Raw genomic sequence first — 18,727 nt, forward strand, 5'->3', positions numbered from 1 at the left:
ACCGGTACAGGGATAATGGGAAGGGGTGGAAGGAGAGGCCTGGGAACTTCTGCATGGACGCTAGGGAGGGGCTGAAACTGCACGTTGTAGAGTCCAGGGAGGCTTTAGGTTTGCTATCCTGACTCTGCCTCAACCTTATCCTGGTAGCTGGGATGGCAGGCGTGCACCACCAGCTCCAGCTGGAGGCTGTAAACTTGGACTTCATTAGGAAGAGGGTCCGATGGGTGGAAGAAACGCAGACAAGTGGGCGGGGCCTGTAATGGGTTGGGAACATCTTCAATGGTCCAGAGGAAGATGAGACTGATCAGTAGATGGAGAAGTGGGGCACTAAAAATGGGCATTTAGAGCTTCAGGAACCGCCAGCCTGGTGGGATGGAGGGCGGAAAATGAGACAACCCTTAGGGGAAAGACACTCACCGGACACGGGGGTCTGGGCCAGGAATGTCAGAGACCCAAGGGGATGGTCCACGAGGCCTTGGGGAAGGGCAAAATTTCCGGTTGTTGGAGGAAAGAGAATGAGGCCTAAACCACAAAGGTTGTGGGCAGGAGGGTAAAGGAGAGGGTGCCAGTACATGCAGGGGGGAGTGCAGCCCTTGGAGCTGCCTACAGCTTCTCAACCACTGGAATAAGCGGGCCAATGGGGAAGGGTGGGGTTATGGAGAACGAAGGGAGGAGTCGGACAAGAGACAACACGCCTCCTAGTTGGTAGGCCCCGCCTCCTGGGCGGTCCTACGGCAAGTGCAGTGGCTGCGGCGGGGGCTGCGGCGGGGGCTGCGGCGAGGGCTGCGGCGGGGGCTGCGGCGGGGGCTGCGGCAGGGGCTGCGGCGGGGCTTGCGGCGGGGGCTGAGGCGCCAGCGAGAGCGAAGAGGGCAGGTCAGGCGTTGTGGCGGTCGCTGGCTCGTCGCCTCCCTCTGCAGGCGCTTCGCGGGTTCGTATTCCCATCCCAAGCCCCGTTCCCGCTTAAGTGTCTCTGTCACCTTTTCTCCGTTGTCTCTGAGTGTTCGCCCACCTCTCCCTACCACTCTGGGAATCTGGTTCCTCTCTTCTAAGCGTCTTTCTGTGTGTGAGTCTCATCCTTTCTCTTTGGGTCTTTGTCTCCCTCCTCTGGTACCAGTCCCTTTCTCTAGCTCTTTGTCCCTCCCTCTTTAAGTCTCTATCTCCTCCCCTCTGCGTCTCTGCGCCCCCCTCCCCGGACTCTGCCCCTCTCCCTGTCTCTGGATTTCTGTCTATTTCACTTTCTGAAGCTCTGTCGTCCTCTGTCCCGGGGTCTTGGGTTCCTCTGTCTCTGGATTCTCCATCCCAATCTAACCCCATCTTGACAGCAGTTGAGTCTGCATCATTGTAGAGTCGCAGAAGTGAGGCCTGTCCTGCAGACCCAGGAGTGAGTCCTCACCCGCCCCAGAGGCTGGAGCTCCCATTCCCTGGAACCTTCAAGACTCTGACGCAGAAAATAGAAAGAGGCACTTACTACCGACTGCGCACTCCTAATTCTGGCATGTGACAGATAGAAGCAGTGACTTGCTGTGAGGGGACAGTTGGAGCCAGGGTGGCAGGCTGGCCCAGGGTTTGGGCATGCATTAGAGGATGGAAATATGACTGTCACAAAAGCCTAAATCACAATCCTCTGTCACACCTCACCTGCACCCTGACTTTCTGCTCTTTACAGAGCCAAGCATGGGATCCAGTTACCAAATAAACCAGTGTTTGGTCTTGTCCCGCCCCCCAGAGGTCAGAAATGGGGATAAGGAGGAGGAAACAGAAGACTAGGGGGTTAGAGGTGGGGATAGAGAGCAGGCAACAGTTTGAAACTCACGTGGCCTGGGAAACTTGGGTATCTCCCAAGACCTCCCCTGCTGTGGAATATTTAAAGATGTGTTGCATTTGTTTGTGCTGCATTTGTTTAGCTATGTAAAGATGTGTTGCTGTTACACCTTGCCTGCCTAAGGCACCTGATTGGTCTACTAAAAAGCTGAATGGCCAATAGCTAGGCAGAGGAGGGATAGGCGGGGCTGGCAGGCAGGGAGAATAAATAGGAGGGAAAAAAATCTAGGTTTGGGGAAGAAGAGAGGAGAGAATGAGGAAGAAAGAGAGGGAAATTCCTGGGTCCAGCCAGTCAGCCACCAGACAGACAGACAGACACGGAGGAAGCATACAGAATGAGACAAAATGTGGATGACAAGAAACAGGTGAAGTAAGAGCTAGTGGGACAGGCCATGAGATTAAGTCAAACATCATAACTAATATTAAGTCTCCATGTCATGGTTTGGGAGAATCATGAAAAAGCCTGCTACATTCCCCAGGGCATGGGGAGAGGGGTTGGTCAGTAGAGAATCACCACCCTTTGACCATAGGTCAAAGGATGGAGCTTGTGTTACAGGACATCCACAGGGGAACAGAATCAAAACTGAGTTGAGGGGATCCAGGAAGGATGTCTGCCTACTTCTTGAGACTCTTCTTAGTCCTGGTCCACCTCACTCATCCTCATCTTTGCCCCCCACCAGGACACCCTCTGGCATCCCTGGCATCCTCTCCCGCTGTCCTCTCCCCAGTCCCAAGACCAAGTCACTAGAGACCAATCTCCCCTTTCAGGACTTCTAAGATTACTTTTTGCTCCGCTCCCTACCTCCCAACCTATCCAGTGCAAAATCCAGGGAAGAGTCTCAGTGAAGCCAAGACTGTAAACACACTGCTAATGCCCTCCCCACCCCACGCCCCACACAGCCGGGCACACGCCTTCAATCCCAGCACTAGGATATTTCTGTGAGTTTGAGGCCAGCCTGGTCTACAGAGCAAGTTCTAGGTCAGCCAGGGCATCACAGAATAGTCTGTCTCCAAAAACCAAAACTAAACAAACAAACAAACAAACAAACAAAACACGAGTACCTTGCCACCTCCCCTAAGCTCAGAATCAAGGGGGTCTTACCGCTGCAATCTTTGGTTCCCAGTCTCGTCTCCCGAGTCCTCTGTCTCACAAGCTGAGCTGTAGACTGTCTTCAACCCTCAGAACTTGAATTTCTGCCCCTCCCTCATACTCACCCCAAGTCTAGCTGACTGAAGGGATGTATGTCGTGGGGGGAGGGGTGAACAGGCTGAGCACTTCTAGGAGTGAGGGACTGCAGATGGGAGCTGTGACGTCGCCGACGGAGCAGAGGCAGACCCCGCCCCCGACAAACAGGGGTCTTCAAGGTCCTTCATGAAAGACCCAGGGGCCCTGGAATCCCCAGGGAGAGAATAGGACACATAAGGTCCGCAGAATGGTGACCTTTCTCCTTAGAAGGAATCCTTTGCCGATTTCACCCCCACTGCCACCTGTCACCGTCAAAGCGACTTGTCGCCTCCCACACTTGAGGTTATGGCCACCCTCGGCGGGACGCCAACATAAAAAAGGACTACAAAGTCCATGATGCTCCACGATGCATGGGCCTTTGACTACGGGCAGTGGGGAGCCAGAGGCTTCATGGAGATTGTTGTTCCCGGACCTCTGGCTGGCGCGCAGACTGCAGAATAGAATGTTTCTCTTCCCTCCCATCTCTTCCTAAACTCTAGAGGTCAGACATTCATTTTCCCTTCCCGAAAGTGACCAAAATGAGTTCCTTCAATGGAAAACGATTTTTTTTTTCAAACTGGAAAGAAGCATAGCCTTTGTAAGCCCCGTGTGCCTGTACCCTAAACGGGGCGTCCTCTGGGGAACTGCACCTGGGCAACCCTTCTTCCTGCCGGCCCGGTTGCACGAGACTGAGCACGCGCCAGACCCACGCGCGGGCCATTGGTTTTATCTCCTCTGTCGAAGACGGCCACATAAGGCCCCAAAAAGACGTCTCCGAGGATCCAGAGGGGTCCTGCAGGCTTCGGAACGTCCAAGGCTTGGAAGCCCAACAGGCAGAGACCAACATCGCTCTTAATAATCTGCAAGGTGGTAACACAGAGGACATTGCATGTCACTGGGATCCGGGTTTGATTGTCTCCTCTGCACCCAGAACAGAACAAGGAGTGTTTTTAGCTGGGCATGGTGCCACCTTCCAGTGATCCCAGTGCTCGGGAGACTCAAGCAGGAGGATGGGGAGTTCAAGGCTGGCCTGGGCTAAACCCATTTAAAAAAAAAAAAAAGAAGAAGAAAGAAGAGAGAGAGAGACAGAGAGACAGAGAGAGACAGAGAGAGACAGAGAGAGACAGAGAAAGGGGGCTATGAAATGACTCAGCTGGTAAAGGTGCTTGCTGCTGAGTCTGTCGACATGAGTTCAATCCTCCAACCCCCTCAGAGTAAGAGAAAAATCGATTCCTTCAAATTGTCTTCTGACTTCTACACATATGCTGTAGTCAAGTGTGCACACACACAGAAAGTAAATAAAAATCTTTGAAATGGAGAAAAGAAAAAAAAGGCAAAATTCCGACTGAGTTTGAAGGCACGGGCCTTTAATCCCAGCACTTGAGAAGGAAGCAGGAGAATCTCTGAGTTTGAGGTCAGTTCTGGGCCTGCCAAATCTACACAGTGAGACCCCCTCTAAAGGCGAAGTTCCTGTGTTGGATGTGCAGCCCCGTGAAGCAGAGCCCCAGGTCTACCCTCTCACGCTCACTTTGGTGACTCTGATGTCACTATGGCTGTCGTCTTACCTTAATAACATAGTCCTGGCCTGTGAGGTTAAACCAGACTCCACCAAGGTGGAAGGAGACAGGGGGAAGCTCTGGGATCCTGGAACACTGGATGAGGTACTGCAGAAGAAGAACGGTGAAGGTGGGCAGGTGGTTCCTGCTCTGCTCAAGTGTCTTGGGTGATCCCTAGTGCCCTAGAGTACAGCTTGCATTGGGTGGTCAGGTGTTTAGAACCTCCTGTAGAAAGGCCTTGTTAGGTAGGTTTCTGCCATTAGGTCCAATTCTAGACTTTCTCTCCCACCCACCTGGAAAGCATGTTGGCTTCCTCCTATTTCCTCCCTCCCCATCTCTTGGACCTCTGGGTCTGCCTGCCTTCCTCGTTTACTTCCTTGTTACCTATTTCCATCCTTTAGACAGCAACTTCCCACCCAGAGTCTGCCATCAAACCCCTGAGACCCTCCGTAGCACACCCACGGGAACCAGGAGTGATCCTCACCTGCCCAGCCAGGAAGGGAAATCCCCCAATGGCCTTATTCAAGGCCCGGATCTCCTCCCTAGGTCCTGTGATTAGAGATGTGCCTGTGTCTAGGATGGCATCACAGCCCTGGGCACAGAGAGTCAGCCCTGTACCAACCTTCACACTGTGGAAAAGGATGGGGTAGGAGCTGTCGTCAGAGGCAGGGTCTGGCTGTTCAGACCCTCTGCTCCAGTCCCACGAGGCCAGGCTCCTTACCTCTCCATGTGGACCTGCCAGTAGGCAGGGACGGTGACAGGTATGAAAGTGAGGGGGGGTATGTAGTGGGCTGGGTCTGAGCCCCCCAGGACCAGCTCTCCTCCATCAGACCCCTCAGCATCTCTGCAGAGGCAAAGTGCAGAAGAGTCTGGGGTTTCGTTTGTTGGTCCCCAAGATGGCCAGGAATAGGACGTTCTGTCATTTGGCTTCTAGGTAGGTATGGTGGCTAGTTTTATGACAACTTGACAGTAGCTAGAGTCACTGGAGAGGAGGGAACTTCAAGTGACAAAATACTTCAATAAGAGTTGGCTACATGCAGGCCTGGAAGGCATTTTCTTCATTAGTATTTCATGTGGGAGGACACAGCCTATTGTGGGTGGTCTTGTGGTCCTGGTTCTGTAAGAAGGCAGGCTGAGCAAGCCATGTGGAGCATCCTGCCTCCAGGTCCTTTCTGTTTGAGTTCCTATCCTGAGTGTGGAAGTATAAAACCCTTGCCTTGTAAAAGGCAAGTCAAACCCTTGCCTTGCAGCGAGGTTTTGGTCCTGGTGTTCCATCACCACAACAGTAACGTATCCAAGGCAATAATAGGCTGGAGGGTGTGGCAGGTCCTAAGGATGGGGAGTGGGACCAGGCAAGGATGGCCCTGAACTCTTGGTCCTGCACCACCATGCCTGGTACTGAAAGCTGATGCGTAATGGGTGATCCTGGCTCTCGGCAGGGCTCTCCAGTGGAGTGCTAGCTCTCTCTGGGGCAAAGTAAGGGTCCTTAAGTGGAGCACTTGTCAAATGCACATGGAATTTCCTGTTTGACTTCAGAGTCTGGGACTTTGTGGACCCACAGTTGAGTGTCACTGGCATGTCCTGAGTTGCCACTTCGGTGGTGGGGTTTCTCCTCATGTTTCTGTATTGGGTAAGCACTTTCCTGATGCAGGACCACAGGACTTCCTGTGTTGATAGTGACACTTCCTGAAGGAGATTTTTGCGGGCTGGTGCTGTGAGTGCCTGTGTGCCAAGCCCAGCAACCACTATCTTGGGCACTATCAGGCTGTGCCTCTTGAAGGAGACCATCCCATATGGGCTTGCTGTCTGTTTAATTCCCTCCTGGAAGGGTGAGGAGGGTCGTGAGACCCCCCCCCACCTGAGTACCCAGCTGCCTCCTCCCATACCACTCTGCCTCTATAGCGAGTGGCCTGGGGGAGGGTCTAGAGGACACAGACTGGGGAAGACTAGAGGAGGCACCATTTGCTGAGCTACAGAGAACTCACCATCCCCACTGGGGAGAGATTTTAGGGGAGGAGCAGCCTCGCTGCTGTGGGTAAATTCTCATCTGTGCTCTGTAAGGGAGCTGAGTAAACTCATTGGTTCCCCAGAACTGTGGAGGGAGAGGGCCTAGATATTGGGACCTTAGGAAGACGGAATCTACCTCCTCCCAAGGGAAAGGGTTTTAGCAAGAGCTGGACTCTGAGGTATGGAGACAATTCCCACCCAATACCTGTTGAGGTAAAAGGAGAAGATGGGCTTCTCCAGCAGCCCCTGTTCCACCATCGAGTCCAGTGGAGGCTGAACTCCTCCCACAGACAAAGTTGGGAAACCGAGGCCCAGGATCCCATCAAAGCGAGCAAAAGCAAAGACCAGGCTGGGCTCCCACAGAGCCTCTCCAAATGTCACAGAGGTACCCTGGATTCCCCCGATCTAGGAGTAAATTGAGGTGGGGTCAGTTACTTCTAGAAAAACATTATCGGCCTAAGTCTGAGGTCCTGCTTGGAGACAATGGGAGCGTAATCTAGATGATCTGCATGAGAATCCATGCCACTTCCCAAGAAAACACACACATCAGCCCCACCACTCAGGAGGGTCCACTTCCTCGGGGAGGCCATGCCTACTTGCAAACAAAGCCTCTTATTCAAAAATCTTATTCAAAAGTCCCACCCCCTTTCTTGAGGCCCCGCCCATTCTCAAGAAGCCCCATCCTCTTGCTAAGGAGATACCATCCTCTTCTCTAGAAACCCTACCTCCTTTCATAGGAGACCCCGCTTCTTTCTGAGAAGTTCCACCCCTTGCCCAGGAGCCGGTGCCCCTCATCCCATCCCTAGGAGACCCTACCTCCTCTCAAGAATCCCCTCCCCCTCTCCAATGAGGGCTTGCCTCTTCAAGCCCCTCCCTGAACCAGGTGGTGGTAGACCCTGGGTTCTGGGCTGAAGTCACCTACAGTCAGATTCTCCTGGCTCAGGATTCCGTTCAGCCGCCCAGTCCCGTACTGAATGGCAAACTTGGTTCCATTGGGCCGAAAGGAGCTGGAAGCCTTGGGGTTGAAACGATGGTGAAACCCTAATTCGGGAGAAAAGACAGGTGTCACTCAGGGGATGGGAGACTCAGCACCTGGGAGGGCCAAGGATATACCGAGGCTGAGCCCCTCTTCTTCCTCAGGGGAGCTTACAGCAGGGCAAACTGAAGAAATGACATCTGGAGGAGGGCACCCAGAGATTTGAAGAGCCCGTGTCAAAGACAACTGTGAAGTTCTGAGGGGGCGTCCCCAAACCAATGGCTCCAAAATACTGCGTCTGGTGGCACAAGAGGACACACGATAAAGGAAGAGCGCCTGGTACTCCACCGCAATGGCGGGAACACGGGAGCTACGACTCACGTTCATGAACTTGGACAGAGGCACAAAGGTGGGCTCGTCACCAGAGGTGGCGGTCCTAGGAGGCTCTGCTGGCTGTCCCCATCCACTCAGTGGGCTTAAGATCCTGTGTGCAGGGTGGACTCGGCGAAGAGGAACTCTAGAGAGTGAGGGAATTTGGACATTGAAAAAGCCATGCATCTAGGAGACCTTCCTGGAGTAGATACCCTCCATAGCACCGGAAGGTAACTGTCCCCGGGTTCTGTAATATTGACCAAAGAGTGAGTATTACACAATGACCAAGGCGTGCTGCTGAGGGCAGCTTCATGGCGCAACAAGAGAAAGCCATCGCCAGGGTACACACTCAAAGGCCTGCCGCTATCCTGATTCTTTAAGCTGTTCTCCTGGGACCACCAATCCCAGAGAGTTTCAAAAAAAAAAAAAAAAAAAAAAAAAAAAAAAAAAAAAAAAAGAAAGAAAGAAAGAAAGAAAGAAAGAAAGAAAGAAAGGAGGGAAGGAGGGAGGGAGGGGGGGAAGAGGGAGGAAAGGGCCAGATGGTGGTGCACACCTGTAACCCTAGCACTTGGGAGACAGAGACAGGTAGATCTCTGTGAGTTCAAGGCCAACCTGGTCTACAAGAGTTAGTTCTAGGACAGGCTCCAAAGCCTGTCTCAAAAAAAGAAAAGAAAAGAAAGAAAGAAAGAAAGAAAGAAAGAAAGAAAGAAAGAAAGAGAGGGGAAGGCGAAGCTGGAGAGATGGTTTTCAGTGATTAAGAACAATTGGGAGCTAGCAGAGAACCTGAGATCAGTTCCCAATATCCATACTGGGAGGTTCTCAGTCACCTAGAACTCCAGTTTCAAGAGACCCAACGCCCACTTCTGGCCTCCACCAGCACTGAATTTACCTGCACACACACACACACACACACACACACACACACACACACTCACATAATTAAAAATAACGATTTTAGGTATATATAAAATATTGTAGGCCAAGCAGCAGTGGTGTATGCCTTTAATCCCAGTACTCAGGAGGGAGGCAATAGATCTCTCTTAGTTGAGGCCAATCTGATCTACAGAGTGAGTTCCAGAACCACCTAAACAGAGAATCCCTGTCTCCAAAAAACAAAAACCAAAAAAAGTATATATAAACTATCAAAAATAAATATATAGGGATTGGAGAGATGGCTCAGTGGTTAAGAGGACTGGCTTTTCTTCCTCAGGTCGTGAGTTCAATTTCCAGCAACCACATGGTGGGTCACAACCATCTGTAGTGAGATCTGGCGCCCTCTTCTGGTGTGTCAGCATACATGGAGGCAGAATGTTGTATACATAATAAATAAATCTTTTAAAAAATAAAAATAAATATGTAAAATATTTAAATTACACATAAACTTAGCAGGAAGTAAGATGTAATTTGTTCTGACAGAAGAAACAAAAAGGAAACCCTGATTTGACATTACATTTACAGTTTTTTTTGAGATTTAAAGAACTTTATTTTACGTGTATGGGTGTTTTGTGTGCACGTGTATCTGTGCACTATGTACATGTCTGGTGCCTGCAGAGGCCAGAAGATGGTATCAGATCCCTTCAAACTAAAGTTTCAGACAGTTGCTAGCTGCCATGGGGTCCTTTGGAGAAGCAGTCAGTACATTTAACCACTGAGCCATCTCTTCAGACTTTCATTGACAATTCTTTGTGTGGACCTTGGCAGGGGATGGGGTAGGGAGCTCAAAACCTGTCATCATGCTGTGACTTCTCGGCCACTTCATGCATGATGGTGGGACTCTGTTTCCCACACTTGGGGATGCAGGCTATCAATGCCAGAGCCTAATTTCACCCTTCATGGCAAAATAAATCACAAAAGTGGCAAAGACTTGATGTGAAAGTTCTAAGGAAATAGAAGTCAGTACGACCCAATTGAGAAGAGGGATGCTTTCCCAAGCACGACAGCATGCAGCATACGGAGAAGAGACTATAGATTACAGTTCCAGCTGCAAAGATGGCTCAGTGGGGAAAGGCGCTTGCTGCCAAGCCTGAGGACTTAGAGTATAATTCTCCAGACCAACATGGTGAAAGGAGAGAACTGATTTCTGCAAGCTGTCCTCAGACCTCCACATGAGAGACAGCACAAATGCACATGCATACACGGTGCACACATACACAGTGCATGCGCACACAGTGCACACACAGTGCACACGCACATATAGTGCACACACACAGTGCTCATGCACACGGTGCACACACACATGGTGCACACACATGGTGCACATGCACATGGTGCACACACACGCACGGTGCACCTACACACAGTGCACACACACATGGTGCACATGCACACAGTGCATACACACGGTGCACACACACAGTGTACATGCACACAGTATACACACATGGTGCACACACAGTACACACACACATGCACACGCACATAGTGCACACGGCAAACACAGTGCACACACACGATGCACATGCACACACAATAGGTAAGTGTAAATGTATATGCACTGTAAATAAACGTCTCTACAACGTTTATTTACAAAAGAATATAAAAGAAGAAAATAAAATTGGTTTGTGGGTGGTCTTTTTATTTGTTTATTTATTTTGAGATTAGGTCTCAAAATACCTAATTTGTAATTATATAAACCTCAGTGTGTTTATTTGAGAGCAGCTGTGGGTCAGGAAAACTTAGCCTACAGTAAAGCATCTGCCTAGAATCCCCCAGTGAGGGACTGGGGATGTGGCTTAAAGGAAGAGCCCTGCCCCCAGTGAGGGGCTGGGGTGTGGCTCAGTGGTAGAGCCCTGCCTAGAATCCCCCAGTGAGGGCTGGAGTGTGACTTAATGGTAGAATATTTGGCTAACAAGCACAAGACTGCAGGTGCAGTCTTCAGTACCATAAAGGGAGGGTAAAAAGATATCAAAAAAGGAAGTAAAGGAGGCAAAAAAGAAGGAAGAAGACTCTAGACATAACTTTTAACCCAACAACCATAACTTCCCCTTCAATAATGGGCAAGAAGATCTGCTTAGCAAGGACAGGTCTGGCTGGAGAAGGGGCAGGTGGAGCCCAGCTCTTTTGTGAAGCATATGCAGACGAGACCCAGCTCCACCACGACGAAAGGGGAAGCAGCTCCCGCCATCAGCGTTCCTCAGAGTTTCCGCATGAAGCGTGGTCCATTCAAGCAGTGGTATTGGGCACACTTTTCTTTCTATGTGGGCGGTGGGTAGTGGGGAGGGAATCCCAGTTTTGCTGTGTAGCCCTTGATGGCTTCCAACTTGTAGCAATCCTCCTGCCTCTGCCTCCGAGTGGTGGCAGTATCCTGTAAAGGCTTTGCCTGTCCTTAGCCTCTGTCATAAACAACTGTGGTGTTGAGAACTTCTAATCCATATACAATCTCTGATATGAGAGGATTGCCATGAGTTCCAAACCACCCTGGCCTACAGAATAAGACTATTTAAAAAATCATGGCTAAAGAGGTGGCTCAGCTGGCATGAACATTAATTGCTCTTCCAGAAGACCCAGGTTTGATCCCAGTACCCGCATGGTGGCTTGTAACCATCTATGCTTCCAGTTTCATGGAATCCAAGGCCCTCGTCTGGTCTCTGTAGGCAACAGGAATGTACACAGAACACATACATACATGCAGGCATATGCCTGCTACTTTTATATCAACCTGACACAGTTGGAGTCATTTTGAAAGAGAGAGTCTCAATGGAGAAAACACCTTCACCAGATCGACCTGTGGGCAAGACTTTGTGCATTTTTTGATGTGAGAGGAACCAGCTCACCATAGGAAAATGCCACCTCTAGACAGGCGGTCCTGGGTTGTATAAGCAAACAGATTGACAGAGCTGGAGAGATGGCTCAGTGGTTAGGAGCACTGGCTGCTCTTCCAGAGGACCCTGGTTCAATTCCCAACACCTACATGGCAGCTCACAACTGTCTGTATCTCTGGCTCCAGGGGAACCAACACTAATGGACATAAAACAAAAATAAATAATTTTTTAAAAAAGAAATAAATAAAGAAAGAAATCAGGTTGAGTAAGCCAAGAGGAGCAAGCAGTGATCTTCCACGGCTTTTGTTCAGTTCCTGCCTCCAGTTCCTGCCTTGCTTTCCTTGGTGCCAAGCCTTGACCTGAGAAGTTGTAAAGCTGAAATCAACCCTTTTCTTTCCAAGGTGCTTTGGCCTTGAGATTTTATCACACAATAGAAACCCTAACTAAGATAGAAGTCTGTGCTGGGTTCAAGGGCATACCCAGGACTTGTGTTTGGGGAAGGATGGTGGTGGCATTTGGACTTTGGGCTGAGGAAGCTGTTGAATGCTCAGAGCTCAGTGGGCTGTTAGGCAGGAACTTGGAAACTAAGCATGTTGAAAGCAAGGCAGACTATACACGTCTGGCTTAGGCAGTGGTGGCACACGCCTTCAATCCCAGCACTCGGGAGGCAGAGGCCAGCCTGGTCCACAGAGTGAGTTTCAGGAGAGCCACACAGAGAAGAAACCCTGTCTCAAAAAGCCAAACCAAACCAAAACAAGAAACTCTGTCAAGGTAATTTATGTGATAAATTAAGAACCTTGAAGCTTCGCTTTGCTGAGACAATGATCGCTGGTTAGTTGGAGCTGAGAAACTAGCAGGAACTGAAAGGAGACCCGGGTCCAGCATGGTAGTGTATACCTTTAATCCTAGCAGAGACAGCGTATCATGTAGACCGATCACAGTAAATTCAATGCCAGCCTGGTCTACATAGAGAGTTCCAGACCCTATTAAAGATGAGGAAGAGGAGGAAGAAGAAGAGAAGGAAGCAGCATCGCTGGGGTGAAATCTTCTGGGAAATGCTTCCTCAGGTTCAACACATAGAAGCGTGGTCCAGAGGGATGTGCGGATGTACCTTGTGCTGCTCACCAGACTTAGCCATGTGGTGCTGGTTTTAAAGGCAATGAGGAGTCGCGAGGCTGCAGCGAGGCTCTGGGAGCAGCTGGAGGAGGTTACTGGTGAAGCTGCAGCCTCAGTTGCGCTCCAAGCCCCAGGACTGAAGGGGTCATGGAGAGAACTGAGACTTGGCTTCATGTGGCAGGGGCAGGGTTCCTGAGAGAGCGCCCAGAAGAGGCTATATTGGTAAAGAGGTAGCCCAGTTGCGGAGACTCAGCATTTTGGAGGTGCTAGTGCCAAGGAATGACCACCAAGGGCCGACCAGAGCCGAGCAGCTGGAGAGCACGAGCTTAGGTGAGCCATGTGTGCTGCGCAAGGCCTCCGGAGCCCAGATTGTGGGTCCTGGACCTCTGGCTCTGACTGCCTCCGGAGCCCAGACTGTGGGCTCCTCCCTCTTGGAATAAGAAAATAGTTCACTTGTTTTGATTTAACAGATGCCCACAGTTGAGACTTTGAACTTCTAAAGAGACTTTGGAATTGTAGGAGGCTGGGTATTTTAGAGACTACGATTATTCCAGAGAGACTGGAACTTTGAGGGAGACTCTGGGTAATTTTCGAAGACTGATTTTTTTGTTTGTTTGTTTGTTTTTGTTTTTCGAGACAAGGTTTATTCTGTGTAGGCCTGGTTGTCCTGTCTATTCATTCTGTAGACCAGGCTGACCTCAAACTCACAGAGATCTGCCTGCCTGTGCCTCCCGTGTGCTGGGATTTAAGGCATGTGCCACCACCCCTGGAAGACTGAACTTTTAAAGAGTTTGAATTTTTGAAGACTGGGACTTTTAAAAGTTAGAATGTTTTATCCTGCGATATTAGCATTAATATGAGCTCTTGGGAGGTGGACAGGAAAGGAAAGGTTGTGGTTTAACACTGATACGTTTTGTGTCGACCTGAGGAGTCAGTTGTGCTGGATAGTTTTACGTCACCTTGACAGAAGCTAGACTTATTTTGGAAGGGAGAGGCTCAGCTAAGAAAGCGCCTGACCCCCCAGACTGGCCTGCGCTGCATTTTCTTGATTGATGATGAGCGTGGAAGAGCCAGCGCCCATGGAAAGTGCCGTCTCTGGTCATGTGGTCAAGCTAGTAAGCAGAATTCCTTCAGGGACTCCTGCCCTGACCTCCCTCAGTGAAAGCCGCTGGACAAATGAACGGAACGCTGGTTGAACATATGCTGAACTTGGCCTTTGAACAGGGGCCTTTGCTTAAGGCCTGACCAAAAGGCTGGCTCAAATGTAGGTCTCCAGGGCTGGAGAGATGGCTCAGAGGTTAAGAGCCTTGCCTGCTCTTCCAAAGATCCTGAGTTCATTTCCCAGCAACCACATGGTGGCTCACAACCATCTGTAATGAGGTCTGGTGCCCTCTTCTGGCCTGCAGGCATACACACAGACAGAATTTTGTAATAAATAAATATTTTAAAAAAATGTAGGTCTCCCAGTTATGTTTTGTTAGCCTTGGGTGGAGCATCCTGAGTGTGTCTCAGAATGACGTGGGTGTGGCCACAGCTCTTGGCAGGGGTTTGGAAGTCTGTGGTATATTAGGTTAAAAATCAGGTTAAAAGGGGCTAGGGATGTGACTCAGTTGATAGAGTTCACCTACCATACAGGAAGTCCTAACTTCCACTCCCATGACCGCATAAATTAGGCAAGGTGGTGCACACACCTGTAACGGTTGAGGCAGGAGACCCAGAAGCTCAGCCTTGCCTATATAGCCAGTTAGGGCTAGTCTGGACTACGTGGGACCTCAGAAAGAGGAAGGAAGGAAAGGAGGGAGGGAGGGAGGGAGGGAGGGAGGGAGGGAAGGAGAGAGAGAGAGAGAGAGAGAGAGAGAGAGAGAGAGAGAGAGAGAGAGAGAAGAGAGAGAGAGAGAGAAGAGAGAGAGAGAGAGAGAGAGAGAGAGAGAGAGAGAGAGAGAGAGAGAGAGAGAGAGAGAAGAGAGAGAGAGAGAGAAGAAATCAGCATCAGCACTGGTGAGATGGCTCAGAGGGCAAAGGTCCTGCTGCTAAGTCTCATGACCTGAGCTCACTCCTAGGACCTGTAAGGCAGGAGAGAACCTGTTCCTGAAACATGTCCCCTGACTTCCACACAAGTGCTGTGAATACACACAAACTCCACAACACAATAAACAGATTTTTTTAAAAAAGCAAACAAAACCCAAAGCAGGTTAATGGAGCCAGGCATGGTAGCCCTCTGGCCATTGCTCACCCTGGCACCCCACCCAGGCCCGTGAAGAAGCCTGGAGAGGCCCAGAGTGTCTTGAGCCTGACAGAAATGCTTTCTGGAACGGTGCCCCCATCAAGAGCTGGGAGGTGGTAAAAGCAAACAAGGGGAGAAGTTGGGAGAAAAATCAGAAACAAGGTGTTGGGGGTCGTTCATGGGGAGACCTCCCTGGAACAGACATGCTCAGAAGTGAGAATCTGGGGTATTGAAGTTTCCAGACCACAGACACGGTCTTCAAGAAATGGAGGAAAATCAGAGGACCTGAGTCTTAAAGCCAGACCACCAGGGCTCAGGTCCAAGGAACCTCCTCACAAAATGTATCCTGATTGGATAAGGTCTCCAGTCCTGGTCCTTGGGACCAGAATTGTTTTACTTTGTGGTGTTGGGCATTGAATGGAGGCCCTGGTGTCTCCTAGACAAGTGTGTCACCGCTGAACCACCTCCCTAGCTAGCTCTTGGTGTCTGGACACAGTGTCTCTGTACCCTTGAACTCAACTTCCTACCTCAGCTTCCCCAAATGCTGGGCCACTCCACCCCACCTAAATGAATATCTTGGATTTAAAAATGTGGTGGCCCATAACTTTAATCTCAGCACTTGAGAGATAGAGGCAGAAGGAGCTCTATGAGTTCAAGGCCAGCCTGTTTTACAATAGTGAGTTCTAGTAGTAACACCCTGTCTTTAAAAAAAACGTGGGGGGCAGCCAGGTGGTGGTGGAGCGTGCCCACAGTCCCAGCATTCGGGAGGCAGAGACAGGCAGATCTCTGTGAGTTCGAGGCCAGCCTGGTCTACACATCAAGCTCCAGGACAGGCTTCAAAGCTACAGAGAAACCTTGTCTTGAAAAACAAGCAAGCAAACAAGAAATATGGCACTGTGGCTAAGGATGTGGCTAAGTGGGTAGGGTTCTTGCATAGCACAAAACTCCAGGTTCCCTTCCCAGGACTTCCAGCACTGGGGAGGTGGAAGCAACAGAACCTGGGGTTCAACATGGGGAGTTTGAGGTCAGCCTGGGCTACACGAGACCCAGTCTGGACAAAAACAAACCGAACAAACGAAAAATGTGGGGTATTAGGAAATATGCTAAATTTCTCAGAGTGAAGACCGCAGTTTGAGAGTTGAGAAACGAAGTCTTTAAGATAGACCAGGGAATAAGGAACCTGGCCGCCAGACCTCACAACCTGAATCTGAGCTGGATTCACAGGACCTATTCGTTGTCCTCTAACCTCCCTGCACACGCCATCACAGACAGACAGACAGACAGACACACACACACATACACAAGTTTAAAAAGGAGAAAAGTCTGGGAACCCTGAAAAAAGAATTCAGATTCTTGGTGCACCCAGGCCAAAGGGCAAGTGGTAGGAATCTGTCAGGAGTGAGAACGTGGGGGTCTCCATACCGGATCAGCGTGGCCCCTGCATGCTCCAAACTCCCCAGTAACAGCAGGCACAATAGCATCCGTGGCGGCGACATCTCTGGGGACTGAGACTAGCTAGGCCAAGATGTCCTGCGGCCCCTTTCTTCCTCTTGAGACTCCACCCTGTCCACGCCCCACCACCTGCTGGAACACAGAAGTGATCCCGTGTGAGGTGTGTGTGTGTGTGTGTGTGTGTGTGTGTGTGTGTGTGTGAAGTCCTTCAGCAGCAGGTGGCACAGGGACCAGAACCTGACTATTTAAGATGTGTGCTGTTTGACTTGCACTTTTGGAAGGAGTGGTGAGGACAGACCCAGCACCCACCCCTTTCCTGACACCTCTACCGCTTCTACTTTTGTCTTTCAGTTCACTTTTCTGAGACTCATTAACCACAGATTTTCTTGAGCAAGAAGAAGGGACAGAAATGTAAGCGGTCCGGGCCGGTTACAACAGAAACACGCTGTTGTGAGTTGGTGGCCCTGCCAGCCTCTCAGGGTGCCCACTCTTTCTAATCTTCTTTTTTTTTGTTGTTCTTTTTTTTTTGAGAAGGGGCTTCTCTCTCTTTGATATTTTAATTAATTAATATTAATTAATTTGTGTGTGCCCACATACCTCAGAATGGATTCAGAGGTCAGAGGACAACTTGTAAGCGTCAGCTCCCTCCTTCCACCCTGTGGGTCCAGGGATCAAACCCAGGTTCACAGGTCTTGTGGCAAGAGTCTTTACCTGCTCAGTCATCTCCCCAGCCTTCTTTATCTTTTGAAACAAGATCCCATAATGTTGCTAAGCTCAAGTGATTCTCTCGTCACTAGAGCAAGAGTTCTCTAGAGCAGTGGTCCTCGGCCCGGGCATTGCAGTCCTTCTGGTGCATATCAGACACCCTGCACATCAGAAATTTATGTTATGATTCGTAACAGTAGCAAAATTACAGCTATGGAGTAGCAATTGTATGGTGGCGATCACCACACTGTATTAAAAGGTCGCAGCACTAGGAAGGTTGAGAACCATAGCTGTAGAGTCTCTGGACTGAAAATGCATTCAGCAGGACTTGGGAGATACACTTACAATCCAGGTGTGAGGACCTGAGTTCCTCCCCGTACTGGGCTGTGGAGCAATTCTGGCCCTGGGGAACACAGCTAGACATGGGGGGCCCTGGGGAACACAGTTAGGTCCATGGGGGGGGCCCTGAGGAACACAGCTAGATCCATGGGGGGCCCTGGGGTATACAGCTAGGTCCATGGGGGGGGGTGCTTGCTGACCATCCAATCTAGCCGATCAATGGTTTAGTGAGGGAACCCCATCTCAAAAACCAAGGTGAAGAGTGACAGAGGGGGCCTTCTGACAAGACCGCTGGCCTCCATATGCACACGCACAGGAAATGCCTAGCACGGCAGCGCCTGCCTGTCTGCAATCCCGACAACTGGGAGGCAGAGGCAAAAACGATTTGTAGTTGAAGGTCATCTGTGGCTAAATTTAAGTTCAGCCTGGGCGAACTATCTCAGAAGAAAATTGATCTTGGAGGCAAATGCTTATAATTATAGTAACTGGAAGGCTGAGGCAGTAGAATCGTGAGTTCAAATCCTCTCTGTGAGGAAAAACAGAGAAAAAAGTGAAAAGAAGTGACACAGAGAGAGGAGGAGAAAGGGAGGAGTTAGGAGGGAGGCTGGTCAGGTTTAGGGGAGGAATTAGGGCAGGAGTTAGGAGGAAGGCTAGCCAACCTTAGGGGAGGAGTTAGGAGGGAGGCTAGCCAGGATTAGGGGAGGAGTTAGGGGAGGAGTTAGAAGGGGGGCTAGGCAGGCTTAGGGGAGGAGTTAGGGGAGGGTTAGGAGGGAGGCTGGTCAGGCTTAGGGGGGGAGTTAGGAGGGAGGCTAGCCAGGCTTAGAGGCACAGCCCTGCCATCCCAGCTACTTGAGAGGCTAAGGCAGGAGGATGGCAAATTCAAGGTTAGCCTTGGCTACAGAGTGAGTTTAAAGCCAGCCTGGACAATTTAGTGAGAACAGTCAAGCGTAGTGATGAACGCCTTTAATCCCGGCACTTGGAAGAAGAGGCAGGTGGATCTCTGTGAGTTCAAGGCCAGCCTGGTTGTACTCATCAATTTTTATTATCTTGACTGAACAACAGCCCCCCTCATTCCAGGAAGTTATCTGTCCTCAGGCAAGTGGGCTTACAGGTTAGAGGCAGGTTTGTTTTGTAGATTTCTTAAGCACAGTAATTTAAACTTAATTTTTTAGG

General features: G+C 50.3%; 1 protein-coding gene across 1 annotated transcript; it reads right to left on the bottom strand.

The window, feature by feature from the left end:
• Positions 1-3,571: 3,571 nt before the first annotated feature.
• On the bottom strand, positions 3,572-16,766 carry Napsa (napsin A aspartic peptidase). Its single transcript, XM_050121293.1, has 9 exons — positions 16,481-16,766; positions 7,967-8,102; positions 7,760-7,883; positions 7,532-7,650; positions 6,815-7,014; positions 5,324-5,446; positions 5,087-5,231; positions 4,612-4,710; positions 3,572-3,906 (listed from the first exon to the last, which is right to left on the bottom strand). The coding sequence occupies exons 1-9, from the start codon at positions 16,552-16,554 to the stop codon at positions 3,667-3,669; spliced, it is 1,260 nt and encodes a 419-aa protein (XP_049977250.1). The 5' UTR covers positions 16,555-16,766; the 3' UTR covers positions 3,572-3,666.
• Between the last annotated feature and the right edge of the window lie 1,961 nt (positions 16,767-18,727).

Source organism: Alexandromys fortis, unplaced genomic scaffold (genome assembly GCF_014885135.2).
Source record: "Alexandromys fortis isolate MF-2015 unplaced genomic scaffold, M_Fortis_MF-2015_v1.1 scaffold_161, whole genome shotgun sequence".
Lineage (NCBI taxonomy): Eukaryota > Metazoa > Chordata > Mammalia > Rodentia > Cricetidae > Alexandromys > Alexandromys fortis.

Bases quoted from the DNA above. Each gene is read 5' to 3' on its own strand.
- Napsa (XM_050121293.1), bottom strand. From the start codon at position 16,554: ATGTCGCCGCCACGGATGCTATTGTGCCTGCTGTTACTGGGGAGTTTG. The intron at 8,103-16,480 runs GTATGGAGACCC...CTCACTCTCTAG, and splicing joins GCAGGGGCCACGCTGATCCG to AGTTCCTCTTCGCCGAGTCC. The intron at 7,651-7,759 runs GTAAGCTCCCCT...CTCCCGAATTAG, and splicing joins TTTCTTCAGTTTGCCCTGCT to GGTTTCACCATCGTTTCAAC.